The following is a 23302-nucleotide window of genomic DNA, read 5'->3' as shown; positions in this document are numbered from 1 at the left end:
ACCGAGCTAACGTTACACTCTCCTCTAGTGTCTTCATGACAATAATTAGTTATGTGGTTAAATTTTTACCTTATCATTTGTAATATAGGATTATATTTATAGAAGGAAACAATATAATATGCATTTCCGTGAAATCACCATTCCTCATTCGTCACTGTGGCATTAGGTGCACTGTTTATCGGAGATTAAGGAAGCTTGACATACATTAGATCTGGATATATGAGTTAGTGTGGTAAGCTCACCTACGTAAATGAGTTCTGGTGCCATGGAAGTGGCAGGGTACCGTTAAGAGCACGCACCGGCCAGTGCTAGGCCGCGCGCGGACGACGCTCCGCGACCACGACGTCTCGGCAATCTTCACTGCACAGACGAACCGGTTGGATCACTTCTTACTTTATCCTTACATAAACTGGTGCCAAAAATATTTAGTTTCTCAGAAGTATGACCTAAATATATCCTAAAGTGTACGTGTTTAGACGTCCAAGTGTCGGTGAAGGGACATTTAGGTCCAGCGGCTGTGTAAGTTGTACGCTCACTCAGTTTACGGTATAATTTAAACTTTCGAAACTTAGTATTTTTCCGTTGCAACTAAAATGGATTTGCAATATGAAGAAAATGGTACGCCGTTCGTGATGTGGGGAGACAATAAGATCCAACTCGAGAATTGGCCCATCAAGGAAAAGTTTTACACAGAAAAGGCAGAGACCGAATTACGGGAGACGCCCGAAGTTGTTGCGAAAGCTTTACGAGAACTAAGGGAACTATTAAAAGGTAAATAATCTTATATATGGAAAAAACAAAATATTAAAAAATATAGCCAATTTAAGCTATAATTTTAGAAAGTTGACGTAGTAGATACATTCATGTAAGTATTTTGGAATAATTCTAAAATGAACTAAATCAAGAAAGTTTTTCAGGTTTTGATGGTACCTGAACTATAGGTAGGTACCTAAAAATAATATTTGATGAGTCACATTCTTTACAAAATAATTAAATGCTCAATTGGCTACTTTATTGTCTAGACGATAACTAGATAGGAATTGAAGAGGTTAATATCCGCGTCTATTGTTTCGTCCTCATTTCAAAACCAATTTGTCGTTTGGCAGCGATAGCCCCTAATGATGCTTGCCTATCTCCAACGAGACCCAAAATATACAAGGTGCCCGTGGACACGGGAAAAAATTAACCACGTCTTCCTGAGGTCATAAGAAGGAAACAATCTTCTACAAATTTAAGTCAATTCTGCCAAAAAAAAAGTTTTTTTTTCGTTTTTATTTTACTTTTTGTATGTTTTTATACATAATAAGTACATGTTCTTGGAAAATTTATGGATTCATATGAATAGGTACATTTCTTTTCGTAAAAAACTAATCTATTTAAAGCGTTCCTTGTCACTTTGATATCTGTTAATAAGGACGTCTAGTAGACTAGGTCCCATAGTGGCGACATCGCCATCAAAAAGGCGTTATGCACTGAAACACAATAAAAAAAAGTTAAAAAACACTGAAAGTAGGCGAAAAAAAAAAGTTTATATGAAATTTTCGTCTCTACATGCGGTCTGGAATATAGTGTTAAAATCTTTCCGTTTCCTCACTGGCACCGTGTATTTGTAGAGAAAATCGACTCTAGACGAGGATAAACCATATTCACCTAAAAACTTTATCCTTTGTTGAGAGACAAATAAATAAATATTATAGAATAGAATAAAATAGAATAGAATAGAATAGAATAGAATAGAATAGAATAGAATAGAATAGAATAGAATAGAATAGAATAGAATTTTATTGTATAACTGTGTACATACAAAGGTGGTCTATTTTTACATTATACGTGTCAACAGTTGCCTGCTAGGGCCCGTGGACAATCGTACACTAATCTACCTAGCCCCGTTTTGTGTGTTGAAAGGAGACCTAGACTCTCCGAAATATGTCGCGCGAGTGACTAAAAACACGTGAGTGGAATCCATAGAATTAGTTTAATCTTATTCATACATTTTGGCTGATCAGATGCAATGTTATCTATGGAAAAGCAAAAAAAAAAACGCGTTTCGGAGTTATTCCCATAGTAAAAGTAGCTCGATTTAGCGAGTACCTAATGATTTTAGGACCAAATGAATCTATTTAATGATTTCCAGCTTGCTGGGAATATTTCGTCATAACGCAATTTTTGGATCTAATTTAATTGGCCTATTGGCAGCGAAGAGTCGGTAAAACTGTGGGATATTTTTACAATATTTAATACGTTGTACTTGAGTACCTACTTAAGTTAAGACTAGACAATTTTTGCAAAGTATAAAATAACCGGTTCATTCTTTTCTTAATTTTATTAATTATATGTACTGATGACAGAGAAAAAGTAAATAGGTAAATAAAATCGTCTGATTCTGCAGTTTTTGTGTTATTAACAAAAACATACTCTTGTCACTCGCAACCTTGAAAGACGTCGCCGCAAACATACACGTATATCACGTGCCTAGTGAAGATGTAATTTATGACTATCGTAGGTGCTAATCAATTACTTGAGGAATTAAAAGGATACAGTTTTCTGATGTCAATATTATAAGTACAATGATACGACCATTCGGACCTTGATCTTGCTCTACGTACCCTAAGTGCACGCAACAGCTCTATAAGTAGAGCACCGAACGATCAGAACAATACCTAACGCGGAAACGATGAAACGAACAAAGTACTAATTATAGCATAATCTGTTTGTGCATTGTGGCACTAACATTACTCGTAAAACTCTGCCCTTGACCTGTTGTTTATTGTAGGTTTTATGTAGGTATAATTAGGAACATTTGAGCTTATCGGTAGGTGACAGATGACTTTGTAAGGATTCATTTATTCATTAGTTTTCACATTGAAAGTCATCTCCATTTTAGTCTTCTATATTTATTCATGCCAATTAAGGAAGTCACGTGGGGTTGGAATGTGAACAGGAAGAGTTGCACCGTCTTTTGTCGCTTAACGCACTTGTTCGAAGCGCTGTATGGGGACTCTGGGGAGACAAATTCGTTGTGTATATGTCGGTGGCCGATCGTAAAGTCAGGCAGATCGTAATGTTCCTGTGTGATGTTTTGACGGTGGTCACATTAAACCAATAGATAGGTAGGATACCTATCCTACCATCCATCTGAAGCAACATTCAACGAACCTTCGCTAGGTGTTTCTTCAGATGTCCGAAAGGGAAACAGTCCAGAAATAGGAGCGCATAGCGGGGCTCGGTCCACTCAGGGAACGAGACCAAGATTTTCACATTTCACTTATTCAATACCCACCGGGTTACCGCGAAAACTCGGGCAAACTACTATTTTAAAAATGTACCCTACCCTAATTTCATTGATATCGCTAAAGCCGTTTAAAAAAATAACAAAATAAATTACGCAAATGTATCAGAAAAATATGATAGATTATTTGCTACTTTATGTAAGAGGTTGCTGATTCAAACTTACTCGTATTTCGTAAAAATATAAATCAGAAGACTGGATTGTACTGTTTAATATGTTATTTTTATTTTTTACAGGTGAAAAAAACCTTAACATTCCTATTGACAATGATGACTTTCTGATGAAATTCCTAAGGCCTTGCAAATTTTATGCAGATAGTGCTCTAAAGAAGGTTGGTATCCCATATAAAATATAATTACATAAAACATAATGTTAAGTACCCGCTTTAAGGGTGCAGACAATAGTGAATCGTTCATCGGTTGCGGAATCAAACTTTGTTGTTGCCAAGCAATCGATAGTCTTCTTATAATGACCCACTGTGATTGCTCCATACCTTTGTATCGAATAAACTTAAGAGATTCGGATACGCTAATATTTACCTAATGGTCCATTCTTGCGCTATCAAATTATGGTTTGCGAAATGTATTTCCATGGGTTACTTATATAAGACACTGACTAAGTTGCTTGCGATCTCGCTTGTGTAGCCCGATATTTGGTATGATGTAATTTTGTTTAAACTACCTATTTAGAACCTAATTCATGCAAAATTTTGGAAAACAAGTATTTGATTAAGACTACTTGATATTGCAATTTGCAAGAGAGATTTTGGTTTTCACATATTTGTATTCTCTTGATCGAACACTCTGTAGATGACATTGTTATTTTAATGCAAATTTCAGATACAAGCATTCTACAAATTCCGCCAAGCGCATGAAACCTACTGCCACGACCTGATGCCGTCGGTGGTGCGAGCCGCCTTCGACCACTCTATCATATCTATTTTAGCGCCGCGCGACCAGCATGGTCGGCGCATCATGTTCGTCGAATCTGGCAGTAAGTTAATTGTTATTATACGTATTACATATTTTTTGTGAATTCTTTCTGTTGACTTTTAAGATAAAACTGACTGGCCTAATGGGTATAGTGACCCTGCCTATGAAGCCGATGGTCCTGGGTTAAAATCCTGGTAAGGGCATTTATTCGTGTGTTGAGCATGGATATTTGTTCCTGAGTCATGGATGTTTTCTACGTATTTAAGTAATTATAAACATGTATATAATATATATATCGTTGTATAAGTACCTGCAAAACAAGCCTTAAGGTGACAGTCCATTTCTGACCGCAGCTGCACTACTGCTCCGACATTACTGCAACGGCCTGATCGTGTCGGTGTTATTGTCAATTTCCATAGTAAAATCAATGACGGTACCGACTGCACGTAATATGGTAATTTTAACGTATTTCCGACCGCAGCTGCACTACTGCTCCGACATTACTGCAGCGGCCTGAATACGTCAGTGTTATTGTCAAATTCCATAGTAAAATGATGACAAGACCGACTGCACGTAGCATGGTGATTTTTAGTGTTTCGTGTACATACGACCGCAACTGCAAACCGCACGTCAAATCTTTACAGAAATGTCTTTGGTCACAGATATTAGAAGCTCTAAGCAAAGAGGATATAACCACTACAATATAAGGAGTTTATTACACCCGTGGATAATAAATAAAATAAATAAAATAAAATAAAAATTATTTATTTCAGATCAAAGATCCATATTATGTTAGTACTTATACTCTAGACTTAATAACTATGTTAGTTTGAGAAAACACATAAAATAAAAACAAAAACCAAATAAAAACAAAAAAAAAACTTCCTATTTGGCCCTTCCAATGGCGACTTCGACCCAGTATTTTGTTGTAGGGCAGTCTAGGCTTTCCGACAATGTCCTGAGGAGGCTATTGCCACTGCAACGCACTCGCCTAAGTAATGATCCAACACGCTTGCGTCTGATTGCGAAAAAGTCATCACTTCGCGCTTCCGCAAACATGCTAGATGCACTACAGTGCTTGGGCAGTCGCAACAGCATCCTCAAGACATTGTTATACTGGACCCTCAGTGCGTTGTATGCCCTTTGGGTAAAATTTACCCACAGACTGCAGGTGTAGAACGTCTGACAGTATGCTTTAAAAAGCGTCATTTTGACTTGTTCGTTACACCTTGCAAATCTGCGGGCAATCATATTACCACGCACCGCCATCGACCTTCTCTCCCTCTCAAGGTCTAGGTCATCCTTCAGATCTTCTGTAAGGATATGCCCCAGGTATTTGAACCTCTCCACTCTCTTCAGGATCTCTGATAAACAACCCCGATAGTTTCTGTGTTTCGCGGTAGTTCCTCTGTATCAGGATACAGAGGAAAACTAGTTCGCCTTTGTATTAATGATGAGTGTTTTTTTCCTGTTTTGTGTTCATTTTTGTACAATAAAAAGTTTTACTACTACTACTACTAAATTACAGGACGCACTTATGTGTTAGAATAAGATCGATGTAGGTATGCTAACCATTATCGTACAATTATGTACACATAGCATAAAAATGTGACAACATAATATTTCTATGATGATTCTAATACTGAACGGAGTGGTCGTATGCAATTTCCTCTCTCTTTCCTCTTTCTCTCTTTTTCCAAATTTTGACTGAGAAAATGTTTTGAATGAAATAGCTTACTCTGTATCCACTATATTTGTGTTAGGATACTACGAAACCACAGTAGATTACATTTTTTAGTGGCAACAATGGTCGCGCACTGTGCGGCTTAAGAGGAATTTCCTCCCGCGGGCGCTCCGGCTTTAATATGAGCTCCCTGCCGAGGTTTTTCTGTAGGTCTACAGTAGGGGTTCTTGAAAAAAGAAGTGTACAGGTTTTTAAAGGGTCGGCAACGCGCATGTATCACTTCTGGAGTTAAAGGCGTGCTTAGGAGTTTCAGTGACGCTTATATTTAACAGGATTAATTACTGAATTCTCGCTGACAGTACCGTGGCACAGTGAATTTGGCGTGATAAAATGTGAAAGTGTCGTAATATCATATTATATACACCGTGGGTTGGTAAAATCCGACAGATCTTAACCACGCATTCCTGAGGATCAAAAAATGTTTAGTAAAATTCGGAAAAAAAAATGTTCTGTTTTTTTTTTAGCCGATTTAAAAGCCATTTTCTGCACACAGCACGTTATTTCTTTCTACAGTTAAAGTTTTCTTAATTCATCTATAGATCAAAATTGCGAGTGTTCTTTTTAGTTGAGTAATGTTTGTCAGAAGGTATGACTAAACCAAGTCACACAGAGGCAGCGCCGCAGCGAAAAAGGCGTTTTTCACAAAGTTATAGCAGAAACAAATTTTCGCAAGAATTGCCATTATCTCTGAAAGAAGACCGATTACAGAAAATTTGTATGATATTTTAGCCTCTAAATGCGATTAAGAATACCTACAACTTTAAAACTATCAGGTTTTACCAGCCCACGGTGTATAATATCGTGACACTTTCTCACTTTGTCATTTCAAAGCCATTTTTGAGATAAAAGAAGCAATAATTCAGTTGTATTACCTAGAAATACAAAAGGCAAAGTTGTTGTTTAACACCTCATGGTAGCATATAGATACTCAAACGTAAGAAAAATTACAAAATTGAACCACAAGAGAAGCGACAACGGTTTTAAAATAAAATTGTATTGACAGTTGCGGGGACTTCAAGGCATGAGGGTTAAACAAACTTTGCTACAGAGCGCAACACGAATTTATTTTATCACACCATCACGAGGAAAATATTTATTATTCCGATTAATTTATTAAATATTCTTTCTATCAGCCCCTTGGCTAACGTAAATAGCTTTCTTCATAAAGGATTTCTTGTCTCGCCCATCAAGTTTTATATGGTCTAGTCATACACTGTATCTGCCACGACCACGAGTGCCGTCGCCCATGGACACCTGCAACACAAGAGCGATTATAAGATTTAAATTTGTGCTTTAGTTTGAAATAGGAAACTGGACAATATTAAGTGTAAATTGCGTAATTATAGCTCTTACAAATCGTTTATTCTTTACTTTTAGGTAACTAATGAAAGATTGGTTTAATATGAAAACTCAGAAAGATAAATCTGTAATATTTTGCTAACACTGAACGACTGCATTGGAGAATTTATTTTGTCGCATCGCCATCTCCGAAACCCACGAATCCCTTTGCAAAAATAAAGTAAACCCGAGATAAAAGAGCCTACCTAGCTTTTTGAGGGGACGTTTATCGCAGACTTCTACATCCAGGCGGTACTAGGCCACCAAAAACGTGCAGACACCACCGGCTGGATTTGGCTGCATCACGTGATGCAAGTGGATCAAGTGCGCATACCGTATCCATCACGAGCAATATGAGTCCCGCTCTCGTCGGGTTGCTGTGTGCAGTGGTCACGCATTTAGTCAAGAGGATGGGGAAGATAATTTCAAAATGTTAACTTACCTTAAGTGAAGAAATATTTCTCCTCTGCATTCATTTAATTCGAGTAATTTGGTTGTATTTCTTCAATTTGAAGTTAAATTGTTATTCATTTAATCGGCAAACAAACGATCACCAACAATATCTGGTTTTTTAATAATATTGCGTAGCTGCCTTCGACTGAATGTGACTTTTGTACAAAGGCAAACTGTTTTTCGTTTTCGTGTACCATGTAGCATTATCGTCACTTACTTCTTCTCGTAAAAAATACAAATAAGTAAATTAGTAATTTTATTTATACGTCTGACAGTGACATTATTCATTGAATTTGGCAATCAACTGACGAACGCTGCCGCGACTGCACGCCGCAAACAGCAGCAGTCGGCCGCTGCAGTAATGTCGCACCAGTAATGTCGCAACGGTAGTGCAGCTGCAGTTGGAAATGGACTGTCACCTTTAAGGTGACAGTCCATTTCTGACCGCAGCTGCACTACTGCTCCGACATTACTGCAACGGCCTGATCGTGTCGGTGTTATTGTCAATTTCCATAGTAAAATCAATGACGGTACCGACTGCACGTAATATGGTAATTTTAACGTATTTCCGACCGCAGCTGCACTACTGCTCCGACATTACTGCAGCGGCCTGAATACGTCAGTGTTATTGTCAAATTCCATAGTAAAATGATGACAAGACCGACTGCACGTAGCATGGTGATTTTTAGTGTTTCGTGTACATACGACCGCAACTGCAAACCGCACGTCAAATCTTTACAGAAATGTCTTTGGTCACAGATATTAGAAGCTCTAAGCAAAGAGGATATAACCACTACAATATAAGGAGTTTATTACACCCGTGGATAGACAACCCCGATAGTTTCTGTGTTTCGCGGTAGTTCCTCTGTATCAGGATACAGAGGAAAACTAGTTCGCCTTTGTATTAATGATGAGTGTTTTTTAGGGTTCCGTAGCCAAATGGCAAAAAACGGAACCCTTATAGATTCGTCATGTCCGTCTGTCTGTCCGATTCTGTCACAGCCACTTTTTTCCGAAACTATAAGAGCTGTACTGTTCAAACTTAGTAAGTGGATGTATTCTATGAACCGCATTAAGATTTTCACACAAAAATAGAAAAAAAACAATAAATTTTGGGGGTTCCCCATACTTAGAACTGAAACTCAAAAAATCTTTTTTCATCAAACCCATACGTGTGGGGTATCTATGGATAGGTCTTCAAAAATGATATTGAGGTTTCTAATATCATTTTTTTCTAAACTGAATAGTTTGCGCGAGAGACACTTCCAAAGTGGTAAAAAGTGTGTCCCCCCCCGTAACTTCTAAAATAACAGCATGAAAAATCTAAAAAAAATATATGATATACATTGCCATGTAAACTTCCACCGAAAATTGGTTTGAACGAGATCTAGTAAGTAGTTTTTTTTTAAAACGTCATGAAATTAAAAAAAAAAAAATTTTTTTTCATCATACCCATACGTGTGGGGTATCTATGGATAGGTCTTCAAAAATGATATTAAGGTTTCTAATATCATTTTTTTCTAAACTGAATAGTTTGCGCGAGAGAACCTTCCAAAGTGAAAAAAAGTGTGTCCCCCCCCCTGTAACTTCTAAAATAACAAAATGAAAAATCTAAAAAAAATATATGATATACATTGCCATGTAAACTTCCACCGAAAATTGGTTTGAACGAGATCTAGTAAGTAGTTTTTTTTTAAAACGTCATGAAATTTAAAAATTTTTTTTTTCATCATACCCATACGTGTGGGGTATCTATGGATAGGTCTTCAAAAATGATATTAAGGTTTCTAATATCATTTTTTTCTAAACTGAATAGTTTGCGCGAGAGAACCTTCCAAAGTGAAAAAAAGTGTCCCCCCCCCCCCTGTAACTTCTAAAATAACAAAATGAAAAATCTAAAATAAATATATGATATACATTACCATGCAAACTTCCACCGAAAATTGGTTTGAACGAGATCTAGTGAGTAGTTTTTTTTTAATACGTCATAAAATTAAAAAAAAAAAAAATTCATCAAACATATACGTGTGGGGTATCTATGGATAGGTCTTCAAAAATGATATTTAGGTTCCTAATATCATTTTTTTCTAAACTGAATAGTTTGCGCGAGAGACACTTCCAAAGTGGTAAAATGTGTGTCCAAAGTGTAAAATGTTGAACAAGATCTAATAAGAAGATTTTTTTTAATACGTCTTAAATTGTACGGAACCCTTCATGCGCGAGTCCGACTCGCACTTGGCCGCTTTTTCCTGTTTTGTGTTCATTTTTGTACAATAAAAAGTTTTACTACTACTACTACTAAATTACAGGACGCACTTATGTGTTAGAATAAGATCGATGTAGGTATGCTAACCATTATCGTACAATTATGTACACATAGCATAAAAATGTGACAACATAATATTTCTATGATGATTCTAATACTGAACGGAGTGGTCGTATGCAATTTCCTCTCTCTTTCCTCTTTCTCTCTTTTTCCAAATTTTGACTGAGAAAATGTTTTGAATGAAATAGCTTACTCTGTATCCTCTATATTTGTGTTAGGATACTACGAAACCACAGTAGATTACATTTTTTAGTGGCAACAATGGTCGCGCACTGTGCGGCTTAAGAGGAATTTCCTCCCGCGGGCGCTCCGGCTTTAATATGAGCTCCCTGCCGAGGTTTTTCTGTAGGTCTACAGTAGGGGTTCTTGAAAAAAGAAGTGTACAGGTTTTTAAAGGGTCGGCAACGCGCATGTATCACTTCTGGAGTTAAAGGCGTGCTTAGGAGTTTCAGTGACGCTTATATTTAACAGGATTAATTACTGAATTCTCGCTGACAGTACCGTGGCACAGTGAATTTGGCGTGATAAAATGTGAAAGTGTCGTAATATCATATTATATACACCGTGGGTTGGTAAAATCCGACAGATCTTAACCACGCATTCCTGAGGATCAAAAAATGTTTAGTAAAATTCGGAAAAAAAAATGTTCTGTTTTTTTTTAGCCGATTTAAAAGCCATTTTCTGCACACAGCACGTTATTTCTTTCTACAGTTAAAGTTTTCTTAATTCATCTATAGATCAAAATTGCGAGTGTTCTTTTTAGTTGAGTAATGTTTGTCAGAAGGTATGACTAAACCAAGTCACACAGAGGCAGCGCCGCAGCGAAAAAGGCGTTTTTCACAAAGTTATAGCAGAAACAAATTTTCGCAAGAATTGCCATTATCTCTGAAAGAAGACCGATTACAGAAAATTTGTATGATATTTTAGCCTCTAAATGCGATTAAGAATACCTACAACTTTAAAACTATCAGGTTTTACCAGCCCACGGTGTATAATATCGTGACACTTTCTCACTTTGTCATTTCAAAGCCATTTTTGAGATAAAAGAAGCAATAATTCAGTTGTATTACCTAGAAATACAAAAGGCAAAGTTGTTGTTTAACACCTCATGGTAGCATATAGATACTCAAACGTAAGAAAAATTACAAAATTGAACCACAAGAGAAGCGACAACGGTTTTAAAATAAAATTGTATTGACAGTTGCGGGGACTTCAAGGCATGAGGGTTAAACAAACTTTGCTACAGAGCGCAACACGAATTTATTTTATCACACCATCACGAGGAAAATATTTATTATTCCGATTAATTTATTAAATATTCTTTCTATCAACCCCTTGGCTAACGTAAATAGCTTTCTTCATAAAGGATTTCTTGTCTCGCCCATCAAGTTTTATATGGTCTAGTCATACACTGTATCTGCCACGACCACGAGTGCCGTCGCCCATGGACACCTGCAACACAAGAGCGATTATAAGATTTAAATTTGTGCTTTAGTTTGAAATAGGAAACTGGACAATATTAAGTGTAAATTGCGTAATTATAGCTCTTACAAATCGTTTATTCTTTACTTTTAGGTAACTAATGAAAGATTGGTTTAATATGAAAACTCAGAAAGATAAATCTGTAATATTTTGCTAACACTGAACGACTGCATTGGAGAATTTATTTTGTCGCATCGCCATCTCCGAAACCCACGAATCCCTTTGCAAAAATAAAGTAAACCCGAGATAAAAGAGCCTACCTAGCTTTTTGAGGGGACGTTTATCGCAGACTTCTACATCCAGGCGGTACTAGGCCACCAAAAACGTGCAGACACCACCGGCTGGATTTGGCTGCATCACGTGATGCAAGTGGATCAAGTGCGCATACCGTATCCATCACGAGCAATATGAGTCCCGCTCTCGTCGGGTTGCTGTGTGCAGTGGTCACGCATTTAGTCAAGAGGATGGGGAAGATAATTTCAAAATGTTAACTTACCTTAAGTGAAGAAATATTTCTCCTCTGCATTCATTTAATTCGAGTAATTTGGTTGTATTTCTTCAATTTGAAGTTAAATTGTTATTCATTTAATCGGCAAACAAACGATCACCAACAATATCTGGTTTTTTAATAATATTGCGTAGCTGCCTTCGACTGAATGTGACTTTTGTACAAAGGCAAACTGTTTTTCGTTTTCGTGTACCATGTAGCATTATCGTCACTTACTTCTTCTCGTAAAAAATACAAATAAGTAAATTAGTAATTTTATTTATACGTCTGACAGTGACATTATTCATTGAATTTGGCAATCAACTGACGAACGCTGCCGCGACTGCACGCCGCAAACAGCAGCAGTCGGCCGCTGCAGTAATGTCGCACCAGTAATGTCGCAACGGTAGTGCAGCTGCAGTTGGAAATGGACTGTCACCTTTATTGAGCTTACCGTGGGACTTAGTCAATTTGTGTAATAATGTCCTATAATATTATGTATACCATGTATACCAGTATTCCGGGGCAACCTGATGTAATATGAGCTCAAAGTACAAACCTATTTTATATGATAATTCACGACGTTCTTTCAAGAGATTAAACTAATTAACCTAACGCCGCTCTGTCTTTGAATTTCAGAGCATATGTATGAAAAAAAAAACGCTATAACTATACCTACCTTAGTGACATAGTTAATTACTAACCCTGGGGTCAACTATTAGACGCAGGAAATCCGACGTAAGCTGATGTTGATTATTTTCTTATGCGAGTGGGAACATAATTGCATAATTTGATGTCCATCTCACTGATGAACTTTAGTCTTAATGTTAACTTGAGGTATATACATCGCATAAATGTTTCAATATTTCGTGTGATGAGCATGGATATTTGTTCCTGAGTCATGGGTGTTTTCTATGTATTTAAGTATTTATATATATTATATATATCGTTGTCTAAGTACCCTCAATACAAGCCTTATTGAGCTTACTGTGGGACTTAGTCAATTTGTGTAATAATGTCCTATAATATTTATTTATTTATTTATTTATACATTGTACTTGTACGTAAACAAATAACAAGTTAAAATATTTTATAATACCAGGCTCAAAATTCTTTTCGTTGTATTGTTTTTTGTCCCAAAAAATGTGACGGAGTGGAGCTTTTTGCATGGGGTGAAATTTAGTTTTTTTTATCACACATCTTTTTTATTTATTTGACAAAAGACAAAAATACAAGTGTGACAGAGTGGTCAGAAACAAGACAGCGAAAATAATATTGACCCACCTATTTCATGTTTCAGAGGGCTGGGACCCTCGTGCGGTGCCTCTATCCGAAGTGTTCCGCGGCGTGCAGTTGGGCCTGGAAGCGGCCATGACGGAGCCGCGCACGCAGGTCTCTGGCGTCATCGTTATCATGGACATGCAGGGGCTGTCCCTTAGCCACGTGCTGCAGTTCACGCCCTCTTTCGCCAAGATGGTCGTCGACTGGGTGCAGGTATAGTTTGCCCTTTACTGAGCGGTGTTGGGGGTTTGTTTACTAATGAAAGCCGCATGGTGCACTGTGTATGTGCATGTGGTATACATTTTCTCAAAATAAATCATATTGAAAGCAGAAAAAAATAAAGTATCCTGTTTCTCGGAAACTCTTAGGTGCCCGTTTTTTCTTAGTCCAGTCAAAAGTCCATATAACTTCGATTTTTTCTTTCATGTCTTTTTTGTAATTTTACACGCTTACGCTTATGCTTACGCTTACGTTTACGCTTTTTTAGCAAACGCTTGGTATAAAATTTGTTGTATACCAAGCGTTTGCTAAAGGTTCTTTGTAAAAAGGTTTTTTTTATCTGTCAGGCAATTGTATCATAAATCCAGTAGGCACCTACGTGTTTGTGACATGTGACTCACAGCCACAACCTTCACTCTTGCTTCTTAGAAAATCCATAAAATATGGCTTGAACCTTATACCCAGGACCTCATCTTATGTAATTGCACATTTACGTCATTACGACGTCCGTTGTAACTGTTTACACGATTCTAACATTAGCGAATAACTTTGAAGGCAGTAATTCAGGCCGTGACTTTGATTGTTGCGCGTCAAGCCGTTACATGCCTATTCCAACAATATAATGTGATACTGATCTAACATGGATCTAACATCATTTCAACATGAGATGGTTCCAATCTCTTTAAGAGGACCTGCTATGGCTGAATTGTGCATTATGTCAACCTTCAACCAAAAACGTCACTTTTGACAGTGACAGATCAGTATGAAATTGGAATGAGATCTTTAATAATAACTGAAACTTGAATCCAAATCCGTCACCGTCACATTTGACACTGACAGATCAGTATCAGTTGAGTATCATATTGGAATGAGATTTAATAACTAAAACTCGAATTGGCCTGTTTATCTTTGAAATATGTCTGTCGCTGTCCACAATACTCAAACTATTTTGAAACATTTATTGATTTTTGACCCCCTACGTGTAACCCATGTGGATGAAAGTGTCTATAGGCTACCCTTAATAGTTTACCGTCAAGCGTATAAAACAAATAATAATATTACTTAATGACAATTGTGTTTATTTCAGGACTGTACTCCAATCCGATTAAAAGCGGTGCACATCGTGTACCAGCCGTACGTGTTCAATATGGTGTTCGCGCTGTTCAAGCCGTTCCTGCGCGAGAAGTTGCGCTCGCGCATACACTTCCACGGCAACAACATGAACTCCCTTAAGGTATGCCGTTCCGATGCCAAAGTGAGCTATGGAGTCGATATTAAGGTTAAAATTAAAGTCATATACTCATCCTCATTCTCACCCAGATATTTTGGCCTGAAATTCCTTTATAAAAATTCTTAGCATTTGCTTCTAAGTAATTAAAAGGTCGGTCGGTCGGTCTGTGAAGGCCGTCAGATGTAATGAACTCGCGATATTTATTGAAACACTTGATAAACGAAGCACATAAAATATATTTAAAACAATTAAAATTTACAAGTCACAGCTTTGGGAAAGACTTGCATTTATTTGCAATGTGGTTGCTTTTCAAGCAAATTAAACAGGCTTTCTAGGGTTATCGTACAAATTCGATAATTCTTTAGGTTCTCCTAAATTATAGTTAGGTTATTTCATTTTGGATTACAAATCAGTTGGTCAGCAAATGTCTCACCAACCTAACTTTGCTAATCAGCTGATTTTTTAAACAATAATTTTTTTTGGCATCTTTGATGATTTCCCTTAGATTTTGTCCTTCAAAAAACTCACTGTCCATTCACAAAATGTGCGCAACTAGATCTTTGTTGGAGCGGGTGTATTCAAGGGTAAAAATGTACAATATGGACGGTACGGTGACGGGTAAAGGGGCCGGGACGCAACTGCGGCTGGGTAAAGCTGTTGGATCTGGGTAGGTCCGGTGCTGCGGAAAAGTAGTCCTTCCGCCCTCGCGTGACGAAGCACGGTCACTACACTCGGCTCCACAGCTTCAGCCTCAGCCGCTCGCCTCACTGGTTCCCGCGCTCCGTCACAGCGGGTAAGGGCTGATCTCCCTCCGCGCCTCCGTTTTAGCAATTGCTCTCTAGGGGTAGGACAGACAAGACCACCTGGATAGTGGGGTGCTGTGATTCGATTTTAGATGACGTTGACATTTTGGTGACCTTGAGATTTTGGTGACGTGACCTACGGGCTGATTTCGCTCCGCCTGCAGCTCTGCCGAATTTTCAAATCAAACGCTAGCCATCTTATCATATCAGATTACCATTCCTTTACGCATACGTCTCAATTCAACTGCTTAGAGACATGTCTTTTCTACCAACCAATTTTTAAATCTTGCAGACCAAATAATCTTTTTGCAGCACAACTCTTTATTAAGCAGATAAATTATAACACAATCAGATCGATATTTTTTATAATGTTGACAGTTTATTTATTGCCAGCAAAATGTTTGAATGCTGTCCAAATGATTTAATGACAATTTTTTTTGCAGGACAGTTTTATAAACGACTGATCATTTAATTACTTCCCTTTTATAATTATTGTTTAATTTATTAAAAATTTATAGTTCTTGCTATATTTTATCTTAGTTACATAGTTAAACATATTTATATATTAATGGACATTTTACAAATTCCATTTACTTTTTAAAAGTTAAAATTTGATTACAATTCCAATAAAACGTAATTTTCAAATAATACACAAAATATTTGGGTACAAATATGTAAAAATTACTGAATGAGAATGAGGATGAGTATGACTACTTAATTTTAATGTTATTAATATCGACTCCATAGCTCACTTTTACGTCTTACCGTGCTATGAAAACTCCGGAGCCTCGTTATAGCACGAGCATCAATTCGATTTAATAATAATTCAGTCATATAGAAACTAAATGAATTCACCTAATAAATTGTTTTCTCTTAAAGGCACACGTGGACGGCAAAGCGCTGCGTCCGCGCCACGGTGGTTCGCTGCCCGAGATGGAGGTTACCGGTGAGCTGCTTTGGAAAATGCTGTCACATTACGAGGATGGCTTTAAAGGTAAGTCTGCTATACTTCAACAGGGCTGGCAAATTGGGTCATTGAACTCTCATTCCTCTGGCTATAACTATTCGTAAATCATCAGGAAATTCCGCTTATATTTTGGTTGTAGATGGAACCAGGCACGAGTTACAAAGTAACCAAAAATGAGACGCTAATAAAGCGGAATTTCTTGGGAATTTGCAAATAGGTATGTCCAGGGGAATGAAATTTTCGTAGAATGATCCTAATATTAAACAAGTAGGGAAAACTCAAATGTGCATACTTAAGCCATAGGGAAATATGTAAGCATATACTCGTAATGCTCAGTTTTCTCCATAGAATAATATTAAGTTGTATGGGAGGTATGGTAAAACGATGTAAAACGTATTGCTAATAAGTTTAGAACTTGCTGAAAACGTAATAAATTATTAAGCTTAAATCTTATATAGTTTTCGCAAAACTCGGTTAATACTACGTTTTTATCTCGGTGCTATGCTTACCGGTGAGCTGCTTTTGGAAAATGCAGATGAACAGAATGCTTACTTATTTATCTATGCTTAAGCAAGTTTCTGTTCTGCACTTAAGGACTCAGCATATGATTGATCACATTTATATCGAATAAAGCATTTAAATCTATTCGCTATGTGCACGACTGTCACGCAACCTAGCAGCCTTGGGGAAAACGACAATTCCCTTCTAAACCAACTCGAAAACTAAAAACTACTTAACGGATTTTCATATGACTTTCATCTATCGATAGAGTGATTCTTGAGGAAGGTTAAGTTATATAAGTAGTTAAGATTGTGTGTAAATTAGTTGAAATATAACGATATTGTCGGAAAAAATCACATAAGCTAGGAGCTTTAATCGAAAACGCTGCCATATCCGTTTGAGCTATAACAACACAATGTATGGTGGGGTTGTCTCTCATTTATGAATCTACAAAAAAGTCCGCGATGTTGAATGTCTATCTTTTAAGGATAACTTACTATACCCATTCATAACTTCTAGAAAAAGATCACATAATATGTGGCATTTGCAAAGCTGTTTACACGGATACAGTATTAATAATTATCAAATTAAATACGCTAGTTATATTGATCGGGCGCCCCAGGTACCGCTGGTGTGATATCGTGGAGGCTGACCTGCGTCGGCTGAATGCCAATTCATGGCAGGAAACCGCGCTGGATCGGGACAGGTGGCGTTCTCTCGTTTCGGAGGCCAAGATTCTTTTTGGATCGCTGAGCCAAAGCAGTTAGTTAGTTAGTTAGTTATATTCAGCATTTCATACAGAGCCGTAGAGTTTCATTTCGAGCCGTATAACTTGTCCGAACTGTTAAAGATATCTGTGTAATATATAGGCTATCCGCAGTTAGTTCTAATTTTTACCACCTTATACGCTGGGATCGCTTTACTTACCCCCACCATGTACTTCGTACGGTCCCAATATTGCAGTAAAAGGCGACTCTTTACTCAGGTACGATTGTATTCATTGAACAAAATGTTAACTTATGATACTTACTGTATACTTATTACCAACTTTGTTTTTATCCGGATGTTTTTGTTTCAGAGGCTAACTCCTATGGCTATGTGAAGATCAATGAAAATCGCAAATAATATACGTCATAGGGTACTTATTTACTTTTTAGTAAATATTCACATATCGTTAGTTAATAGGATAAATAAGGATGTGGGTCCACAAATAAAAGTACCTATGTTGTGTATATTTTCTGTAAATGCGTCATTCTCAGGGACTAGGGCAGGGAATAGGGTGAAATCATTCAGAGTCGTTGGTCTCATGAAAACAATGTCGTTTGCCAGACAACCTCGTAGTTTGATTCATTGAGAACTAGAGATGAACGATCTAAATGTGATTGGTTGCACCCTTAAGTACGGCACAAGCTTACGTTTAATGTAGGTAAACTATGCTAATTACATATGCTGTCGTTGTCAAATGTTGTCATACGTGCATGTTAAGCTGGCTATACACACAGTTTTGCCTGTACATTTCAGCTGCACAGGTAACGTTGTTTAGGAAACTGTCGAATGCCACATACGCTCCTTTGCAGTTGGTAAAACTGCGCAGGCATACCCTAGTGTGTATGGCCAGCTTTACACATACTTAGGGTGCAAGTTTCTGGCAAGAGTCGGATATATTTCCAGTTCTGCTCTTTGTTGTACAAAATATATGGTTAAAAGAAACATACCTTTATTAGGTTTAATGGCAGGTGATATTAGGATAAAACTTTAGGGAGAATTACGGTAATATTATAAATAGGTATATTATTTTTTCCATAATACATTTTTATAGATAAACTGCCACAGCAATGTGACATTTACCATACCTACATTCCACATGGAGGACTAAGTACCTACTACTTAGAATAGCACTGTGTCATGAGGTATTAGGTTTGCTCACAGGAAAACGCAGTATCAGACCAAAAAAATGATACAAGCTGCTATTCTGTTGATGTGACCTGATTTTCACAAATTAGCAACATCTGAAGCGCTGGTGGCCTAGCGGTAAGAGCGTGCGACTTGCAATCAGGCGGTCGCGGGTTCAAACCCGGCTCGTACCAATGAGTTTTTCGGAACTTATGTACGAAATATCATTTGATATTTACCAGTCGCTTTTCGGTGAAGGAAAACATCGTGAGGAAACCGGACTAATCCCAACAAGGCCTAGTTTACCCTCTGGGTTGGAAGGTCAGATGGCAGTCGCTTTCGTAAAAACTAGTGCCTACGCCAAATCTTGGGATTACTTGTCAAGCGGTCCCCAGGCTCCCATGAGCCCTGGAAAAATGCCGGGAAAACGCGAGGAAGAAGAAGAAGACAGATTAGCAACATCTGTTGTGTAGGTACTTACCTATTAATATTAATAGTTACCTCCATGTTATGTGATCATTTGGAAAGCTTGTGTTTTGTTTTAGTATTTTGTTTTAAACATATGTACATACTTATTAAAAATTCAATAAATTCATAATAAAACAAATAGAAAAGGATGCACCTTCGTTTTATTATTTTAAATAATTCTAGATAAACAATAACAATTACTCTCCCTTTTTAAAAAAGTTAGTCTCACTTCCGAACTCGAATTCCAAAAAACATTCCTTGTTAAATTGCATTTCTAAAAATATGTGTACATTCCATAAATATATAATATTTTACTAATAACAATTACAGAAGATACTCTGTCATGGATTTATATGAACTTACCAATTTAAACATTTAAGTCATCATCGGCTCATAAAATATTAACTTATCACAGTGTTGCTTTATTATTTGTTTAAATTGAGTGATAAAGTAAATACACAGTTTTCTATCAACGACCCAGAATACTATAATAATATCATTTGTATATATACAGTAGAATAAATGAGTGACATAACCACGTGATCTTCTCTAAATAGATATCAACACTAACATTACCTCTGTGAATGTCGCGATATAAAAAAATACTTATCAATAAAAATCACAAATAGTAGGCTTAGAATAACAATAAACAGGTAGTTAACGTAGACAATTATGGTTTGAAAGTTAGTACCAATAAGAAATTGAAATAGAATAGACAAATCTAGTAATTAGTCAGTCTTATTGGCACATGTTCAAGAGAACCATAATTCAGGAATGCATAGCGGCAAGGCAGGTCGAGGGGTGACCTCGTCCTTATAAAGTTCTAGACAGTATTACGGCTTTATGTACGAAATTGCCATTTAATTTGAAATATATTTTCACATAACTAATTGTGATGTAATTATGATAAATTAAATTATAAATGCGAAAATGTATCAAATATAATTATAATAACTAAAAATATTTCAAAAAGTCGATCAACAGCGAGCAATTGTAAAGTAGTTAACGAAATTTATACTCAAAAGCTAGAATCAAGCACGGCAATATCGTACGTAAATAAAATATACCTATAATACTAGTAAGTGCGAGTAAAATTTACTGCATCGTATCTAATTAAGGCAACTTCTAGATAATTATGTTTGTACTTATCAAGCACTTTATTCAACTACCAAATATAATTCGGAACAAACAACCCCTCCTACGTACTTCCGGACATCTGTGATGTCTTGATTAATTTACAATATTTACTATATAATTTTATTTTTTCAACGCGTTGATCATCACACAATATGACCTAAGGAATGGGGCCATACTAACGTTTCACAGCTTACATTATAAGCGAATAAGTGTCCGATTGGTTTTATAGTTTTAATCAATAATCACTACACGTTTGATGCCAGGCATACACCAATTACTTTTTCACATACCCGTACGATGCGATGGCTGAAACAAAGAAAATAATATGGTAAATAAAGGTTCGAGGTTGGAAGCCGAGATAGTATTAATTTGTCTCTAGGATCTCATGTATTAAACGTCATTTGATATTTACCAGTCGCAGTGATTCGCGAAGTAAATCAAGTTGTATGTGAAGTTTGCAACTAATCCCCCCGCTGGCAAAATTTTCGATAGGTTGACCGTGATAATTGATCGCTAATTGATCTTCGTGTAATTCTAAATACAACACCCTATGGATGCGATTATACCGTTTAAACAAGTGTTTCTGTAATCTTTTCATTTGTAAGTCTCATTCAAGATTTTGTAAGCTACTAGGGGTCTACTATAAGTCAATATTTGTCAATTCTACCCATTGAATTACTTACCACTAAATTCCTTATCACACATCATGAGCAGCTCCAGCCACTGCGGGCCGGTGACCTTGGGGATGCTGAGCGTGCCACCGTACGCCTCCGGCAGGCACTTGGGGGTCACGTGTTTGTGCAGCAGCTCCCAGTCCTTGCCCACGAAGATCAGCCGCGACCGCAGCTTCTCCTTGAGGAACGGCTTGAACAGTTGGAACACCATGTTGAAGATGTACGGCTGGTTCACTATGAACACGCCTTTGATTCGCAGAGGTATACTTTCCTGAAAATGTAAAGAAATATTTCTAAAGATTTATAACGATCATTTTTTCCTCGCATCGCATAAGTAAATCAATACTGTAAATTAGTGACTATATAATACTCTTATAAATAATTCAAGATCAAACTTAACAAACAATTATACTAAGCCTAAAGGCTAAAATACACTAACGTTTCATAATATAACCGATCAGGTCATCTCCACACAAGGAAAATTGTCCGGAGTGCTCCGTAAATCATTTGGTGAGTTCAACTTAGTAGGTAGGTATGTATTATTACAATAATATTACCTAACTATGCGTAAGTGTAAGAGGAAAAGAGCGAGCTGTATAGGTAAAAAAAATCTTTAGCAAAGGCAAGCAAAACAAAGCGTGTAGTTGTGTACAGTTTGCAAAAACAACGCATAAGCATTGTTTATTCATGAATGGCTCAAAAAGATTGACAACGATTATCATGACAATAGAATCATAAGTGGATAGGAGTAATCAAACTTGAAGGGTAATTAAATAATGAATTTGCAAACCATACGTTATATATTACAAATTTAAAAAATGAAATAAGAAAGCCTCAGATCACATGTTTGTGTCTACACTACTTCTACTCGGTTTCGACTCAGAGATTTTTTACTTTACTGCCCTATTACGTATGTAATATACTATTACCTATACTGTGCCTTAAAATAAAACAAACCCGTGAGAAGTAGACATACGATTAAAATATATTTATATCGAGCCATTCACGTCATTTATGTCGAATTTCGCACCACATGTTTCGCCCTGTTTCGAGGATTCTAAACAGACCAGCAGCAAATGCCGGGTGGAGATTGTCACAGACCCGGTATAAATATATTTAAATATGTGCTGTAAAGTATAGGTATCTAACCTGAAGCCAGTCTAGTAGCCGCTTAGCAAACTGCGGTGTGAACTGCCAGACCTGCTGCATCGACAGCCCCTCCATGTCCATGATGACCTGCGCGCCGCATATCTGTGACACTGGCTCCATCATTGCAGCTTCGAGGAACAGAACACAGCCTTTGAAAGCCTCGTCCAGCGTGCATTTACTTGGCTTCCAGCGTTCTGATAGGTACAAACATTTACTTTAATTAATATCATCGTCAGCAAAAATATTAAACAAAAAAGGTTTAAAAATTTCCTAAAGATAACACTTTCGACAAATAACAAAGTTTCATCAGAAGTTGGTAAGTTTGGAGAGGATTCCGAAGATGTCTAGTGACTGGTGTTTAATAACCTTGTTGCTCAAATTTTAGTGATAGTTGCGGTTATAAAGATATCTCTCATAAATATAACGCTTATAAAATCGAACTGAAAAATGCCCACACTAAAGTTAGCTACCTAAGTACGTGTGGTTGCCATTATAACGTCAGTCACAACTCTTATTAAGAACTTTTAATCTGAATCATGACAAAAGCTTAAATTTCTACGTTGTAATAATAAATTTAGCTATTGTGCCATGTCACCAATTGTTTAGGAATAATGGGAATGACGTCAATGTATGACAACGAATCGTGTTATTATATCACAAGTCATATGTGTTTAAGTAGTAATCATATGTAACTACCATGTCAAAGACCCCAGATAAGTATTAGGTACTTTAATGGAGATTAACTAGGTGACGTTTAATATAAAAATGTACAAAGGTTGCATCTGACGACATAAAATGAGTAATTTACTTCACCAGCAAGCGTGTCGGTAAAATTATGGCTTTGATATACCTAACTAAATAAACTACCTATTACAAGCAAAAATATTGAACTGTTATGTAATGCAGGGAACACATATCTTAGCGCTGT

At 36.9% G+C, this 23302-nt stretch overlaps 2 protein-coding genes across 5 annotated transcripts in view; one reads left to right on the top strand and one right to left on the bottom strand.

Moving 5' to 3' along the window:
• The first annotated feature begins 283 nt into the window (after window positions 1–283).
• LOC133518030 (alpha-tocopherol transfer protein-like) lies at window positions 284–19563 on the top strand. 3 transcript variants are annotated; one of them, XM_061851576.1, is made up of 7 exons: window positions 284–519; window positions 3526–3620; window positions 4129–4282; window positions 13352–13545; window positions 14639–14785; window positions 16465–16579; window positions 18132–19563. In XM_061851576.1, the coding sequence occupies exons 2-7, from the start codon at window positions 3570–3572 to the stop codon at window positions 18176–18178; spliced, it is 708 nt and encodes a 235-aa protein (XP_061707560.1). In that variant the 5' UTR covers window positions 284–519; window positions 3526–3569; the 3' UTR covers window positions 18179–19563. The 3 variants fall into 3 exon arrangements, with proteins under 3 accessions (XP_061707560.1, XP_061707559.1, XP_061707562.1); XM_061851575.1 differs by lacking the exon at window positions 284–519 and adding an exon at window positions 526–771; XM_061851578.1 differs by lacking the exon at window positions 284–519 and adding an exon at window positions 2797–3110.
• The window catches only part of LOC133518028 (alpha-tocopherol transfer protein-like), a 35348-nt gene continuing 31604 nt past the window's right edge, over window positions 19559–23302 (bottom strand). For both annotated transcript variants that reach the window (XM_061851571.1, XM_061851572.1), the window contains exons 5-7: window positions 22375–22568; window positions 21235–21496; window positions 19559–20857 (exon numbers count right to left, since the gene is read on the bottom strand). In XM_061851571.1, coding sequence (XP_061707555.1) covers window positions 20826–20857; window positions 21235–21496; window positions 22375–22568 — 488 coding nt within the window. In that variant the 3' untranslated portion in view covers window positions 19559–20825. The remainder of the gene's footprint in view (window positions 20858–21234; window positions 21497–22374; window positions 22569–23302) is intronic.

This window comes from Cydia pomonella, chromosome 5, assembly GCF_033807575.1.
Source record: "Cydia pomonella isolate Wapato2018A chromosome 5, ilCydPomo1, whole genome shotgun sequence".
Lineage (NCBI taxonomy): Eukaryota > Metazoa > Arthropoda > Insecta > Lepidoptera > Tortricidae > Cydia > Cydia pomonella.
The sequence above is the reverse complement of the archived record's forward strand: the minus strand, read 5'-3'. Positions and strand labels throughout refer to the sequence as shown.

Excerpts from the sequence above, each read along its gene's own strand:
- LOC133518030 (XM_061851575.1), top strand. The coding sequence starts at position 594 with ATGGATTTGCAATATGAAGAAAATGGTACGCCGTTCGTGATGTGGGGA. Across the intron at positions 3,621-4,128 it reads CAGATAGTGCTCTAAAGAAG|ATACAAGCATTCTACAAATT; the intron begins GTTGGTATCCCA and ends TGCAAATTTCAG. Across the intron at positions 14,786-16,464 it reads ACAACATGAACTCCCTTAAG|GCACACGTGGACGGCAAAGC; the intron begins GTATGCCGTTCC and ends TTTCTCTTAAAG.